Source organism: Engraulis encrasicolus, chromosome 4, assembly GCF_034702125.1.
Source record: "Engraulis encrasicolus isolate BLACKSEA-1 chromosome 4, IST_EnEncr_1.0, whole genome shotgun sequence".
Classification (NCBI taxonomy): domain Eukaryota; kingdom Metazoa; phylum Chordata; class Actinopteri; order Clupeiformes; family Engraulidae; genus Engraulis; species Engraulis encrasicolus.
In genome coordinates, this window is record NC_085860.1 from 51,553,703 (window position 1) to 51,568,396 (window position 14,694).

At 44.8% G+C, this 14,694-nt stretch overlaps 2 protein-coding genes across 2 annotated transcripts; one reads left to right on the forward strand and one right to left on the reverse strand.

Moving 5' to 3' along the window:
- Nucleotides 1–2,578: 2,578 nt before the first annotated feature.
- Nucleotides 2,579–10,304, forward strand: c4h11orf16 (chromosome 4 C11orf16 homolog). The gene is made up of 8 exons (XM_063197876.1): nt 2,579–2,634; nt 3,105–3,332; nt 4,461–4,832; nt 5,225–5,346; nt 6,567–6,720; nt 7,533–7,782; nt 8,334–9,032; nt 9,826–10,304. The coding sequence occupies exons 2-8, from the start codon at nt 3,120–3,122 to the stop codon at nt 10,017–10,019; spliced, it is 2,004 nt and encodes a 667-aa protein (XP_063053946.1). The 5' UTR covers nt 2,579–2,634; nt 3,105–3,119; the 3' UTR covers nt 10,020–10,304.
- A 1,493-nt stretch (nt 10,305–11,797) lies between these two features.
- Nucleotides 11,798–13,525, reverse strand: akip1 (A kinase (PRKA) interacting protein 1). Its single transcript, XM_063196260.1, has 4 exons — nt 13,414–13,525; nt 12,854–13,114; nt 12,661–12,753; nt 11,798–12,183 (listed from the first exon to the last, which is right to left on the reverse strand). The coding sequence occupies exons 2-4, from the start codon at nt 13,022–13,024 to the stop codon at nt 11,860–11,862; spliced, it is 588 nt and encodes a 195-aa protein (XP_063052330.1). The 5' UTR covers nt 13,025–13,114; nt 13,414–13,525; the 3' UTR covers nt 11,798–11,859.
- Nucleotides 13,526–14,694: the final 1,169 nt, after the last annotated feature.

Genomic DNA, 14,694 nt, shown 5'->3' on the forward strand with positions numbered 1-14,694 from the left:
CACCTGCTCGATCCTGCTGATGATGAATCCAATCCATGACCTGGATTTTTAAAGGTCACCTTCTCTGATGCGGTTGCCAAATGGGGCTGACCGTCTGCAGGAATATCAGCTTCACTGGTGACGTGGATGTGGCGTGCGCACTGTACGTTTCAATATATGATTTTGAAAAAAGATAGGCATATTATGACTGGCTATAAAATTGTGTGTAATATAAAATAATGAAATATTGAAAAATAAAATTAAAATTACATAGGAAGTACACATGGTAATACGTCAAGATTTAAACACAGCAGTATGATAACAGTGACTAAACTTTGTGAGGAAAACGTTTTTTAAATTACATTTACTGTGCCCTAAAAGTCTGTGAGCGGTTCTGAAGGAAAATATGAGGCAAATGTCCCAGATGCTTTGAGGTATGAGGTATTAGTAGATTAGCCCTGCTTCTTAGTCTGTCCCATAGGCCTGCACACAGATAGGGGCGAGGTGGTGCCAAAGCACCTTTCCCTTTGCCCCTCTGGACAAAAAAATGCCCTTTTTGAAAGTTTCTATTTTATTATTTTTTTATCACAATGTACTGACATGTTGACATGATCATCTACAGTAGAAATGCTTGAAGATCAAAAGCTTGTGACAACGGCACAATATACAGTAATATACAGTGAGTCCAATAAGTATTTGATCCCTTGCTGATTTTGTTGCCTACTAAGAAAGACATGATCCGTCAATAAATGTTATGATAATATGTATTCTAATATGGAGAGACAGAATATCAAAAAGAAAATCCAGAAATTAACTTAAAAGAATATATATTAATTTATTTCCATTTCATCGAGCAAAATAAGTATTTGATCCCCTGCCAACTGATTACAGTTCCGGGCCCACAGACCAGATGGGCACTTCCGATCAACTTGTCATCTGAATTAAAGACACCTGTACATACTAACATGCATAAAAGACACATTGAATCAGCAGAATCAGTCCATAGTATGAGTGAATCAGTCACACTCCAACCTCACCAGCATGGGAAAGACCAAAGAGCGGTCAAATGATATCAGGGACAAGATTTTAGACCTGAACAAGATTAAATGGGCTGCAAAGCCACAAGAAAGAGACTGGGTATTAATGACCCAGCTGTTGATGCATTTATTCGAAAATGTGAGGAATAAAAAATGACTATCCATCAGGCTGTCTGGGGTTCTATACTAGATTTGACCTTTTATAGGTATTTTATAATCATTAGAAGAGAAAGAAAGCCCCCTAGACCTGTACGGGATGAACTAGGCAATGATATCAAAGCTACTGGGACCAAAATCACTGAGAAAACTACTGGTAGCACTTAATGCCACAGAGGTTTAAAATCCTGTAGTGCACACATGGTACCTCTACTTCAGAAGGAACCTGTGCAGTCCCACCTGAGGTTTGCCAATGGACATCAGACTGGTTTAGGATATGATAAGGAGGTGCTGTAGTCAGATGAAACCAAAATCAAGCTGTTTGGCATTAACACAATTCAATGTGTTTTGAGAAAGAGTACTGCTGTCTATGATCACAAGAACACCCTCCTCACCATCATGCATGAAAGTGGTATCATTATGGTTTGAGGGTGTTTGTCTGGCCAAGGCACAGGACAACTTCACATCGTCAATGAATGGATGGAGGGAGACATGTAATGTGCAATCCTGAGTGCAAACGTCCTTCCCTCCACCACTACACTGAAGGGTGGGCCATTTTTGGATCTCCCAACATGACAATAATACACAACATACAGTCAAAGCAACGAAGGAGTGGCTCAATAAGAAGCATATTAAAGTCGTGAAGTGGCTTAGACAGTCTCCAAATATTAACCCTATAGTAATTCTATGGAGAGAACTGAACCTCCTATTTACTATATGCACAAACATTGTCATCAACTAAAAGAAGCATCTGACCTCAGTGCTAGACAACTAGGGCTTTGCCACAAAGCACTTTATCTTCTTTAGCTAGAGGGGTCAAATACTTATTTGCCTACATTAAATACAAATAAATTAAAATATATTATTTTAAGTTATTTTCTGGAATTTCTTTTTGATATTCTGTCTCTCCATGTTTGAATACATATTATCATCAATTTATAGACTGATCATGCCTTTATTAGTGGGCAAACCGGCATAATCAGCAAGGGATCAAATACATATTGGACTCACTGTACACAGTAACCGCTATATCTTATTGTGGCAGCTGGAAGTTACCCATGGATCTTGCAGGTTTGAGATGAACCATACATAGGCTGCTGTATTCATCTGCTTGGATACATTTCAATATAATGTGCAGGAATGAAATGGTAAACAAGTTATGCCAGTTTACATTCTTTTTTATTATTAACATCGGTCAGTTGCCTGTGATATCCGGCCCTTCAATCAATGTTCTAAAACCAATGTGGCCCTTGGGCCAAAACTTGCCCACCTTTGAACTAGACCAGAGGAATGTCACACCTCCATGGAGTGGTCAACGAGCTTATGGCACCCCTTGTGGTTAAACAGTGGTGTTGACATTTACACCCAGACATTTGCCATGACAACCGACACAAACAAAAGGACAGCTGTCTGTCTGCAGTGACACTGGTGGAATCTGAAGGGATTCAAAGCAAAGCTGAAGGTGAGAATGGAACCTTGTCTGTTTTTAACCATCAAATAATGTGAACAAGAATGCTGTCTCTTGTCTTTCAGAGGATTGTTAGTCTTACTACTTACGTTTCTACTTAACTGGTGTGCTGCTGACAACTCCCAGTATTTTTTAAATGCACCATTCCCATGTCCTCTTTACTTCTCCATGTATTGTTGTTCATGTATGAGTGTTGTGTGAGTGTGTAATGCATTGGCTGTTAACCCTTTAAGACACGGCTTTATAAATTTGCTGCTACCAGAATGGCAATGTCCAAGTCGTAGTGCATTACTAAAGGTCCTGTGTTATGTCATAGTATTGAAGTACTATGGTACTTCACTTTTCAATAACTATTACAGCATGCCACTGGAGGTACGGTGCGCATTAAGGAGTTATGAGCAGAGAAATTGCCCAAGACTAATGTACCACTGAAGTACACTCTCTCTACTTTACTGTCCATGCAGAGTGAAGAATGGTCCATGGCAGCAATGCATGTGAAATCCCAGGCAGGCGCGGCCAGTGTGATTCCCATGCTGATGGGCATGAGGCAGAGGAGCACGACCTTCATTGTGGACACCTCAGAGGGGATGAGTGCCATGCTGGGCCCAGTCAAGAACCTGCTAATACAGGCCCTGTTGGCCAAGGCATCGCTACGGGACTCTCTCTTCAACATCATCAGCTACTCATATAAGGTGTGTGGAGAGAGGGTTGTCTGGTCAGTTAGTCTGGTTGCTGTTGACGAAGTAATGACTTGTTGTTGTTACTTTGTAGTTGACTTAAGTTGTCTTGCACAACATTATTCAAGTATTATATGTAATTACACATAACCCACATTTTTTCTAAAGGGACAAAAGAGGACAGTGAGAAATATTCTTCTATTCAATTCTTTATTTGTAACAGACACAAGGGTCCATATCAACATAGAAATACAAAGTACAAAGGTTAAATAGAAGACAGACTGATACTGTATGATGAGGTATTTGTAGTTGCAGTATTTGTGAATCGAATGTACTCCATACCTTGATCTGTAAATGTACTGTATATCTTGAAAATGAATGTGTCTGATTCTGCACAACAACAAACAAAACAGATTGGAGTGATTTTGAGTGTAATTTCTTACACTGAAGTTCGCCAATTGGTAGGCGAAAGCCAAAGATGGTTATCATGTTCTTTCTTTAGTGCTTCCACAGCCATATTGAAGCACAGGCTACGTACTACGGCTGTATCTAAAAGTCAAGGATCCTGGCCTTGCTAGGACGTGAAACGCCCAGTGACTGGATACTCTGCAGAGTTCACCAAAGAGTATCCAAACACTGGGCATTTCACGTCTTGGCAAGGCCAGGATCCTTGACTTTTAGATACAGCCAGTATTGACCCACAGTGAGGTCATCATGTCAAGTCAAGTCAAGTCAAGTCAGCTTTTATTGTCACTTTCATCATATGCACAAGACATACAAGGAAAAATGAAATTATGTTTTCTCTCTATACCATGCCAGGACAAGACATATACAAACTGACATAAAGTGCAGACAGGACAGGTAACAGTGATGGACTGGTAACAATGGACAATAATAAATACAGTATAAATGAACATTTAACATTGAACATTTAACATTTAACATTGAACATGTAACATATATAAGATAATAAAGAAAGAAGACACTACAATAGAAATAATATCAGTGAAAGTACAGTATAATAACGGTATAAGAGGTAGGTTCCAGGACTGAGGTAGTGCAGGTAAGGTGCAGTCGTCATCAGTGCAGTCATCAATCATCATCCATCATACACTTCTAATCTGTGCATTCTTGGTCTCTTAGGTAACCAAATGGCAGCCTGTGTGTGTCAGCTGTGCGCCTGACACGGTGTTTGAGGCCCTGGGCTGGGTCCACTCCCTCAGCACGTGTCCCGGCAGTGACCTCCTGACCGCCCTGGAGGCCGCTCTCTCAGATCCTCAGTGCCACAGCGTCCACTTGCTGACGAGCGCGTTGCCCGACCACCCAGAGCTCTTCCTCAGGGGCCTGTCCAGCTTCACCAGCCGCACGCTGCCACGGCGCCCGGTGCACGTGTTCTTCCTGTCCCACCGCCCCGAGCTGGACAGCAGGACTTTGGACTTCCTGCAGTGTCTGACTTCGGCCACTGGAGGGAGCTGCCGCCTGCTGTTGCTCGGCTCTACTGGGTCCATAGACAAGGTTGGCATGATTGGGTCTGTTTAAGATTATTTTTTATTTTCTTTTGGCTTGTATAGCTTTATTTTAGGATAGGGTAGTGAGAGATTGTAACAGGAAATGAATAGGAGAGAGAGGGGAAGGGTCGGCTAAGGACCTTGGGATGGAATCGAACCCGGCACACCGCCGGTGCAATGGTACGGCATCTCCGCTCCCCCTGTGTAAAGATTCTTATTCTTTCAGGTCATATTCAGGGAATTTTAGTGTAAGCAACGGGACCTATTATTCAAGCTTGACATTTAGCTGGCATTAATATACTGTATGTCACTTTTGTGTGTGTGTGTGTGTGGGGGGGGTCTTTCCAGGATCTTGTAAGAATCACGTGTACACAGTACTACCTGCCTTTGTGCTTGCAGGTATCGATGCTGTTTGCGGTGGACAACATCATCAGTGACCTCAGCAGCTCGGTGGACAGCGGCTATAGCTCAGCGAGACCACAGACGCCCGCTGCTCACGCCACGCCAGTCTCCACTCACATGTACGTCACACTATACAGACAGTTCGTTTTTAAAAAGGGATATTTTTTAGTGAAGATGGTGACAGGAGGCAAGCGAGGACAGAGAGATGGAGAAGGGCCGGCAAAGGACCCGGGCCGGGAATCGAACGAATAGAAACGAATCGAACCCGGGTTGGCCGCATATTACACGAGTGCCCTTCCACAGTAAGGCCTATACAGACAGTTCCACTAATAATAATGAAGTTACTCGTGGTGCCTACACAGGACTACGATATGGTTGGGGTACAATGCCCACAGGGGGCCACATGTCTTTTTAAATTACATATACTGTATATTTTTTAGGTTTTTTTTGTCTACCTTTTTACAGGAAATGAATGGGAGAGAGAGATGGGGTAGGGTCGGGATATGACAAAGGTTGAACTTGAAACTGGGTCCCCATGGGCAGCCCATGTATAGATGGATGCTCATACCCAATATTTTTCAGACTGACACCTAGGGATGCAAATTATCGATTAATTAATTAATCATTAGTTGATAGTCTTATCGATCGACTTACGATTAATTAATAAGCGGCGTTTGCCCATTTCACCTGGGTCTCTGGTCAGTTGAATTGTCGATTAATTGCGATTAATGTTTTTCAATCGATTCATGCATTGATCGATTGAAGTCGATTAATCGATTAATCGTTTGCATCCCTACTGACACCTAATATCATGTACGCAATCTGACATATTACATCAATGGGTTCCACATTTTGTTGTGTTTAATTCCATTGCGCAGGGCCTACTTAATGACATTACTGTCACTTAAATTATAATGACCAGACCAAGTCTTAATATGTTACTTAAGGCTCTCGGTAATGTCTTTGCAATGTTGTTATGATGTTGTGTTGAGTGTTGAGTCTTTTCAGCAATGAGTGAATGGGCTGACGGGCCCGTCGGTCTACCCAAAGAGGCTACATGTTACTGTCAGGGCTGTAACCAGACATTTTCAAACACAGAGGTCAAATACTGCATGTTGTATTGCATACTGTACATTTAGACTGCTTTAAACACTTCCGTTCATTAATCACTGCCTTGAGGATAAACGGGGGTGGCGTATACAGACTGAATTTATCATTGTTGATCATGTATCGATTTTCATCATAGATACATTTTACTGAAAAAAATACAGAGGACATGACCTCTGTGTCCTCAATGGTAGTTACGGCCATGGTTACTGTCTTGAATTCTGATCTGCAGAGTTCATCAGGGAAATGCCTTCAGCCCCGTAGTGACGTTGTGTGGGGCGGACAGTGTTGCCGGCTGCTCCCTGTTCTACCCGGGGTGCCGCGTACTCGCCAGGAGGGAGCAGGACGGACTCTACTACCTCGGGACCATCACACAGCAAATACTGGTAATGATAATAATAGTAATAATAATAATGATGATGATGATGATGATGATGATGATGATGACGATGGTGGTGATGATGATGATGATGATGACAATAATAATAATAATACATTTTATTTGAGGCACCCTTTCAAAGTACTCAAGGGCACTTTACAAAACAGCATGTTAAACGGTAAAAAAAGCCACAGTGACACAGTACAACCAAAGCACAGTGCATTCAACAAAACCGCATTCATGCCTTACCAGAGGGGCAGCCCAACAAGCGCCCCAAGAGAGCAGTGCAGGGTGACGGTACCATGATCTACCCTGACCCTCAGTCATGGAGGAGGATGGGGGAGAGCACTGGTTATTATTCACTACAGTACATCCATGCATTGGTTTGAAGGTTAGGGTGTGCACAATACATGCATGAAGCCAGTTATTCAGGTGCCAGAGAATTCTAGGAGATAATGTGAGAGTCGTCTGCACACTGGATATAAGCTCCAGACAAAAATGTTTATTTACTGGTAACAAACCACAGGCCTGAGGAAGATCCCAATAACAAACTGCAGGTCCAAGGAAGATTCTAACTAGAAGAAGATCAAAAAGTTGCCGCCGTTTGTTAAATAAAGTATGTTTGGAGCTTATATACCCAATGAGCAGACAACTCTGGTACACTACTGTATTCACCAAAGTGATACTCTCACCAAGCACACTTGAAATGGCTACCCATGGATCTTGCAGGTTTGAGATGAACCATACATACTACTACTGTACACTACTGTGTTCACTATGAGTTGCCATTCATTCTGATGATTGTAATCATTCCCTCAGGACCACAGAGGCGTGTTCCTAGTGGAGTTTGACCAGCAGGATCCAGTGAAGCCCCCTCCTCCCGAATCCTCCTCCACCTGCTCCGCCCCCCACCAGCTGGTGTGCCCTCCTGACATGGTGCACCACACGCGTGCCCACGCCCACAGCCTGATGCCAGGGGACGCCCTCCTGGTGCCGTGGGGTCCGGACCTGCGGAGGTACGGGCCGGGACGGGTACTGACCGGCTGCGAACCGAGGGATCCACTCAGAGGTAGGATCCAGAGGGAGAGCATTCAGGAGACAGTATTACTGGGAGGGGGTATTTGGGTCCTATGTTCCCTGGTCATACATATTATATTGGGCATTCATGGGTAGGCGGTTAGGGCGTCAGAAGCCTAAAGGTTGCCGGTTCGACGCCCAACCCGCCTGGTTGGTGGGGGAAGTAATTAAGCAGTGCTCTCCCCCATCCTCCTCCATGAATGAGGTACCCTGAGAAGGCACTGTCCAACAGCACTGCTCCCTTGGGGCGCCATTTGGGGGCGGCTCCCTTGCATGGGTGAAGCATAAATACAATTTTGTTGTGTGTAGTGAGCACCGTCTGCTGTGGAGTGCCGTGTAACATTGGGAGTTTCAAAGCATGAGGATTCAAATGACTTCCAAACTTTCGTGTTAAACTTTTAGAATGCAACTATTTTCTCTTTTGTAAAGCGACTTTGAGTATCATGAAAAACACTATATAAAACCCATGTATTATTATTATTATTATTATTATTATTAATAATAACTATTGGTTAAAATATTCTCTGGGTCAACTCTCTACAGTGGCCTTAAGGACTCCCCTCAGGCTTCTGTTCTGGAATGGAGTGGAGACGAGCGTTCCACCGGAGCTGGCCGTGTGGATCTCTCCATCCCAGTACGAGCACATTGTGAGGCAGCTCCAACACCCGCCAATACACACCACATACACCCAGCACTCCCCATACGCCATACACACACTACACACTCCTCACACACTACTACACACTACTACACACTGTGGTCCTCCAACATGCTGTCACGTTTGCTCTGCTGTCAGCTGCTACTGCTACTGCTGCTCCCCCAACCACCCAGCAGCAGCAGCAGCATTCCATTGCCACGGCAACCGCTGCCCGGCAACACCACTGAGGTCCTTGGGTCTCCCGGGCGACGCCCACTTCTTGTCAGAGGGGAGGAGCCAGAGAGAGGAGCTGGACAGGAAGGTGGAGCTTCAGCTGCGAGACCTGGTGAACACGTCTCCCCTCACCCCCATGGCAGCTAGACCTCCGCTATTACCCTGCCCTGATGAGGAGACCCAATACAGGGGAGACGAGGAGGAGGAGGAGGAGGAGGAAGAGCAGGGGGGAAAGGGCAAGCTGGAGCTGGTCAGCCAGGCGGTGAATACGGACCGGTCATTCCTGAGCAGAACCAGAAGTGGGTACCAGGAGCGGCCCAGCTGGAGGTACTGGAGGAGAAGTCCGGCGGAGCCCAATCACAAGAAACCAGGTAATACTGTATGTCCTGGTGCAGCCAATCACAAGAAACCAGGTACAGTAATATGTGGAGCCCAATCACAAGAAACCAGGTACAGTAATATGCCCTCTGGTGCAGCCAATCACAAGAAACCAGGTAATACTGCACGTCCTGTTGCAGCCAATCACACTGAGACTGGTATTGACACATACTTGTCTTTTAAAAAACAGCTGATAGTTTCATGAGGTGGATCATAATTGGGGGTTACTACACTTGATGGGCGCACAGCTTTTTAGGACTTCCATTCATTATATTTAATGCCAATTTCTTTCTTGTCATTTTTTTTTTGGGGGGGCACAGTGTTTTAACTGGGGGGAGGGATGGGGGCTATTTAGATAGGACAGTTAGAGAGCCGATAGGAACCGAGATAAGAGATGGAGTAAGGTTAGGACATGACCCTGGCCAGATCTGAACCCGCATCCCCATGGGTAATGCAATAACAGTGAAGAGCTCTTTTCCAAAACGCTATAATATCCACCATTTTTGTCTTTTCGCATTTTAATATTGGAATTGACTGATAAGTAGTCCTATGTGTGAATTCTTGTCATTCAAATGTTTTGAGAACATGCTTTTTACACCTCTATAAAATGCATTTTGTAATGCAATTCAATGGAATGCCCAATACAAAAATGTCAATTTCCCAACATTCTATAAAATGGATATATCTCATTTTGGAAAAGAGCTCTTCGCATGTGGTCCATATGTGGTCAGGTGTGTTTATCCGCTACACCACAGCACCCCAACGTTCCCCTTGTGTTGATTTCAGGGCTGGTGGTGACAACTACAAGAAGTGCCTGGCCCTTGAGCGTCTGTTCCCCTGAGCTTCTCCCGACCAGCGTCCCCGTGATGAACCAGAGCTCAGTGTTTGACAAGATCCCCGGCTCGGCAGGGAGGAAGGCTACAATTCAGGAGATATTCAGGCTCACACAGACCACACTACCCACGGCAGCCGGCCAGTAGCCTACACACACACAGCTCAAACTACACACCACGGCATAAGTGTGTGTGTCGATTATATAGCGTTTATATTTTCCCTTAGTGTAGGAGCATGCCCCCCTGAAATACACTTCGCCACCCCAAGAATAAATGTCTGCAACCGCCCCTGAACTACACACAGCCCAAAATACACACACAGCAGCCCAAACTACACACACACGCCAGCCAGTAGCCTACACACAGCCCAAACTGCACAACAGCCCAAACTACACACAGCAGCCCAAACTACACACAGCAGCCCAAACTACACACAGCCCAAACTACACACAGCCCAAACTACACAGCAGCCCAAACTACACACAGCCCAAACTGCACAACAGCCCAAACTACACACAGCAGCCCAAACTACACACAGCAGCCCAAACTACACACAGCAGCCCAAACTACACACAGCAGCCCAAACTACACACAGCAGCCCAAACTACACACAGCCCAAACTACACACAGCAGCCAGCCAGTAGCCTACACACAGCCCAAACTACACACAGCCCAAACTACATGTGACGGAGGTCATCTTGCACCTGTTCACCCCCCTCGGGGATCGAACGTGCGACCTCGTCAACTACAACGGTTCGGCAATGGGAGACACAGTACGATACCGCTGGGCCAAGAGACTAGTCTCTCGGCCCAACGGCACGAGACTGTATGAAGCTATCGGAGGGAGGTTTACCAACGTTCCACGCCAACACTGTGCTAGTTAGCCTCCGTTACATACACACACAGCCCAAACTACACAGCAGCCCAAACTACACACAGCCCAAACTACACACAGCCCAAACTACACACAGTAGCCCAAACTACACACAGCAGCCGGCCAGTAGCCTACATGCTGCAGGGAGGAGGGAAGACTATGCAAGAGCACAGCAAGAATGTCTGAACATCAGTATTTTTGATGAATGAAAATAAAGGAAACGACCAAAAAAAAAAAAAATACCAGGTATAAATATTGCATTATTTTAAACAGTTCTGTGTTAATTAGTGGCACTTAAAAAATGAAATATGAAAAAAATATGAATAAAGGCTTTATTTATAATCTTACAAAAATATATAAAAACATATAAAATGTGCAATTAATACATTACATACATTCTGTTAATTTACAAATATGGCTTGATGGCTTCACACAAAGGCCTTATTCATCTCAGTAGAGATCTCAGCAGCAGCAGAAACAAGGACACACAAACAACACTATAAAAGAAGACACTCTCATGTAAAGACACTAGGGATGTTAACCGGTAACCGGTTAACCGATAGTCGACCAGATCAACGATAACCGATTAAATTTTCTGACACCGTTTAACCGGTAATAATAATTAAGCTTATAATAATAATTTCCTCCCAAAAAAACCCTAAAAACTATAATTTTGAGGTTTTGGTACGATAATTCAGCATTTTCCATCTGGCGACACTGGCTGGACATGACGGGTCCTGTCTTAAAATTAAAAGCTGTGCCTATCAGGCACGCGAACGTTATATCCTTTAAGATTGCCGGTTAACCGGTTAACCACCGGTTAATGAGTCTCAATAACCGGTTAAGATATTTTAAAATTTTCGCCATCCCTAAAAGACACACTCGTATAAAAGAAGACACACTCTCATGTAAAGACACTCTCTTAAAAGACACACTCTCATGTAAAGACATAAGTTACACTCTCTTGTACAGACACACTCTTATGTTCAGACACACACTCACATAAAAGAAGACACATTCCCAGGTAAAATAATACAAATACACATTTGGGTAGCGTTCCAAGTCTCACTGTTGGCCAAACCCTGTTTGGGGGCAAATCCAACCTTTCAAAGGTCAAAGGTCAAAGACGAGGTTCTTGCTCTGTCCGGGTTGGACCCGCACAACTTGCGTCTGTGGTGCGGCGCCCTCTATGCCTGCGGTGATGGCGTAGTTTCCAGGGGACAGCTCGATGTGGAAGTCCTCCGGTGGCGGTGGCTGCAGCTCCACGCTCACTATCCTGCTGGAGTCCCTCACGGCCACAGGCCTCCCCGTAGCGTAGCACTTGACACGGGAGGTGGAGGGCAGCAGTGGTCCAGGCCGAGGTTCTCTCTTGGAATGGAAGTAGCATACGTGTTCCGTCTCTCGACTGCTGGGTTCCGGAGCCGACTTGTAGAACTTCTACAGGTCAAAAGGCATAAGAATTAGAAGAGCAAAAAGCCACACAGCATTTTTCTCAACACCACTTACCAAAATAGAAATTATTATGCAGGATTAACTGGACGCAGAGAGAGAGAAACAAGCGACAGGTTTGTGTAAGAGCAATACCCCATTTTAATTAATCACTAAAGGAATATTTGTGTGATGCTTGAGTTCTCCCTCACAAAAAGAACTGTGCATTGACGTTGTAGTGAAAGTTAAACAGTAATGTTTGAGTAAACAAGTTCAGTGTGACATCTAAGGCCAACTGTGACATCACAACATACCAGGCAGCTGTGTTCTACAAGTAAACTGCATTGTGTTTTCACAATTGCTTTATCATCTGTAACTGACATGCCAGACATTTTGATACATGTATCAGACTGTGAGAATACTAAAACATAGCACATTCTTCCTGTAATATTGTTGACTATGCTCTGTTATAAGAAGTTTATGTACCTTGCACTCATATGAAGTATGGTCCATGTACTCCACAATCCTGCCAAAGGCACTGTCAAGGTTCTCGTGTGGACTGCCATAGCTGTCTTGAGTCTACAATTCAGAAATGGATAAATCTTCAATTACGCATGGTTGTTACACAATTCTTAAATCAACCAATTACATCTACAAGGACAACTGTCTCTTCCTTGACCTCGTCTGAAAGGTGCGTCTGTCCTCCAGGTTCAGGTGATGATGTGCGACTGTCAGAGGGTCTGTCACTTGACCAGGGCACACTCCGTTTGCGCGCTCTCTCCAGCACTTCGAGCCCGAGTTTGGAGGAACGGTGGAGAGATGACTCGAGCCAGGAAAGGCTCGCCGTCATGTTCAACAGGGCTGTGCGAAGCTGGCTCGTTGCTTTCCGACTCTCTTTACATGTCAACCGTCGACAGTCACCTGGCAGACGGATTTTAACCTTCAGAGAAGAGATATGTACATGACGTCATAAGAAACATATTTCAAATCGAAGGCGTGTCACTTGTTTTGCTGCGCAGCGGAAGCTCAACAGGCTAGCTTACGATAAGTCGTTCCAAAACGTTTGCAGCAAATTGCATTGGTTGGTGTAATTTGGATATCACTATACTAGATATTGTGGATATTATATTTTGCTTTACCATCGTCACATTACAGCTGAATAACAATGGAAACCAGAAATAACTTTAATCGCCACTAACAACAACTCAAATAGACCTAGTAGGCTACACTACTACTCACAAAGCTGTCGGTTCCACGACACGGGCAGTCAGTGGTTACATTTGATTTTTCTCCTCGTTACAAAGTATCACAACGCAGGCTACTGTATCTATCTGGTGTGAAGGCATAACGGGTCTTCTCACCCCGTGGTGCTGCGGCGGCTGAAGCAGGGGTAAAATCTGGCTGCTGTTGATCTTTCGTCCCGCGCAGTCGCTTGTGGGTAATATCGTTCTCGTTAAACCCTCTTCCCTTTCCCCTCCTTATGACAAGATAGACTAGGCTACTACCAGAGACCGTTTTAGTTTCGGTTTTAATAGATTAACTGAAGGACGGGCTTGGCCATTACATTTCAGTTACGTATAATGTAGGCTACATAGCAAGTCTACTTTTAAAAAGATAGCCTAGTTTCCTGCCAAGGGTCTGCCAAGTTTATTCTTGCCGTCTACTTTCTCACTGTGTAGTCTAGGAACGTGTTTGTTCTCTCTCTCACACACACACAGGCACGCACACACACACACACACACACACACACTGCATTGCATCATTAAATGTCAGTGTCCAAGTGGTGCCTGTGTACAGGGAGTACAGGTGCCTGGAGTACAGGGGACTGGTTGACGACTTTGTGGGATGGTGTCAAAACAATCAGCTGCACCTGAACACCACCAAAACCAAGGAAATGGTAGTTGATTTCAGGCGCTCCATCCCACCCTTGGTGCCTGTCTCTATTGGGGGAGAGAAAGTGGAGACTGTCAGCACTTACAAGTACCTAGGAGTGCACCTCGACAATAAACTGGACTGGTCCACAAACTCAGATGCACTCTACAGGAAAGGCCAAAGCAGGCTCTATTTCCTCAGAAGGCTGAGGTCCTTCAATGTCTGCAGTCGACTTCTGCTTATGTTCTACCAGTCTGTCATGGCCAGCGTGCTCTTCTTTGCTGCGACATGCTGGGGAGGAAGCATCAGGAAGAGAGATGCTGGACGCCTTGACAGACTGGTGAGGAAGGCGGGATAAGTGGTGGGCATGGAACTGGAGACACTCACCTCAATAACCGAGAGCAGAACACTGAGCAGACTAGACTCTATTATGGACAATCAGCATCACCCCCTTAACGCCACCTTCACTAACCAACTGAGTCTGTTCAGCCACAGACTCCGTGCTTTCACCTGCAGGACTGACAGACTAAGGAAGTCCTTTGTCCCATGGGCAATTCAGCTGTTTAACAACACACAGAAGGACACTAAGAAGAACATCATCATAGGGGACTGGACTGCCTGAGATGCCAGAGCTGGCCCAGCCCGGGA

Excerpts from the sequence above, each read along its gene's own strand:
- c4h11orf16 (XM_063197876.1), top strand. The coding sequence starts at position 3,120 with ATGGCAGCAATGCATGTGAAATCCCAGGCAGGCGCGGCCAGTGTGATT. Across the intron at positions 4,833-5,224 it reads CTACTGGGTCCATAGACAAG|GTATCGATGCTGTTTGCGGT; the intron begins GTTGGCATGATT and ends TTGTGCTTGCAG. Across the intron at positions 5,347-6,566 it reads ACGCCAGTCTCCACTCACAT|AGTTCATCAGGGAAATGCCT; the intron begins GTACGTCACACT and ends TCTGATCTGCAG.
- akip1 (XM_063196260.1), bottom strand. The coding sequence starts at position 13,024 with ATGACGGCGAGCCTTTCCTGGCTCGAGTCATCTCTCCACCGTTCCTCC. Across the intron at positions 12,754-12,853 it reads AGACGCACCTTTCAGACGAG|ACTCAAGACAGCTATGGCAG; the intron begins GTCAAGGAAGAG and ends TCTGAATTGTAG. Across the intron at positions 12,184-12,660 it reads ATACTTCATATGAGTGCAAG|AAGTTCTACAAGTCGGCTCC; the intron begins GTACATAAACTT and ends TTTGACCTGTAG.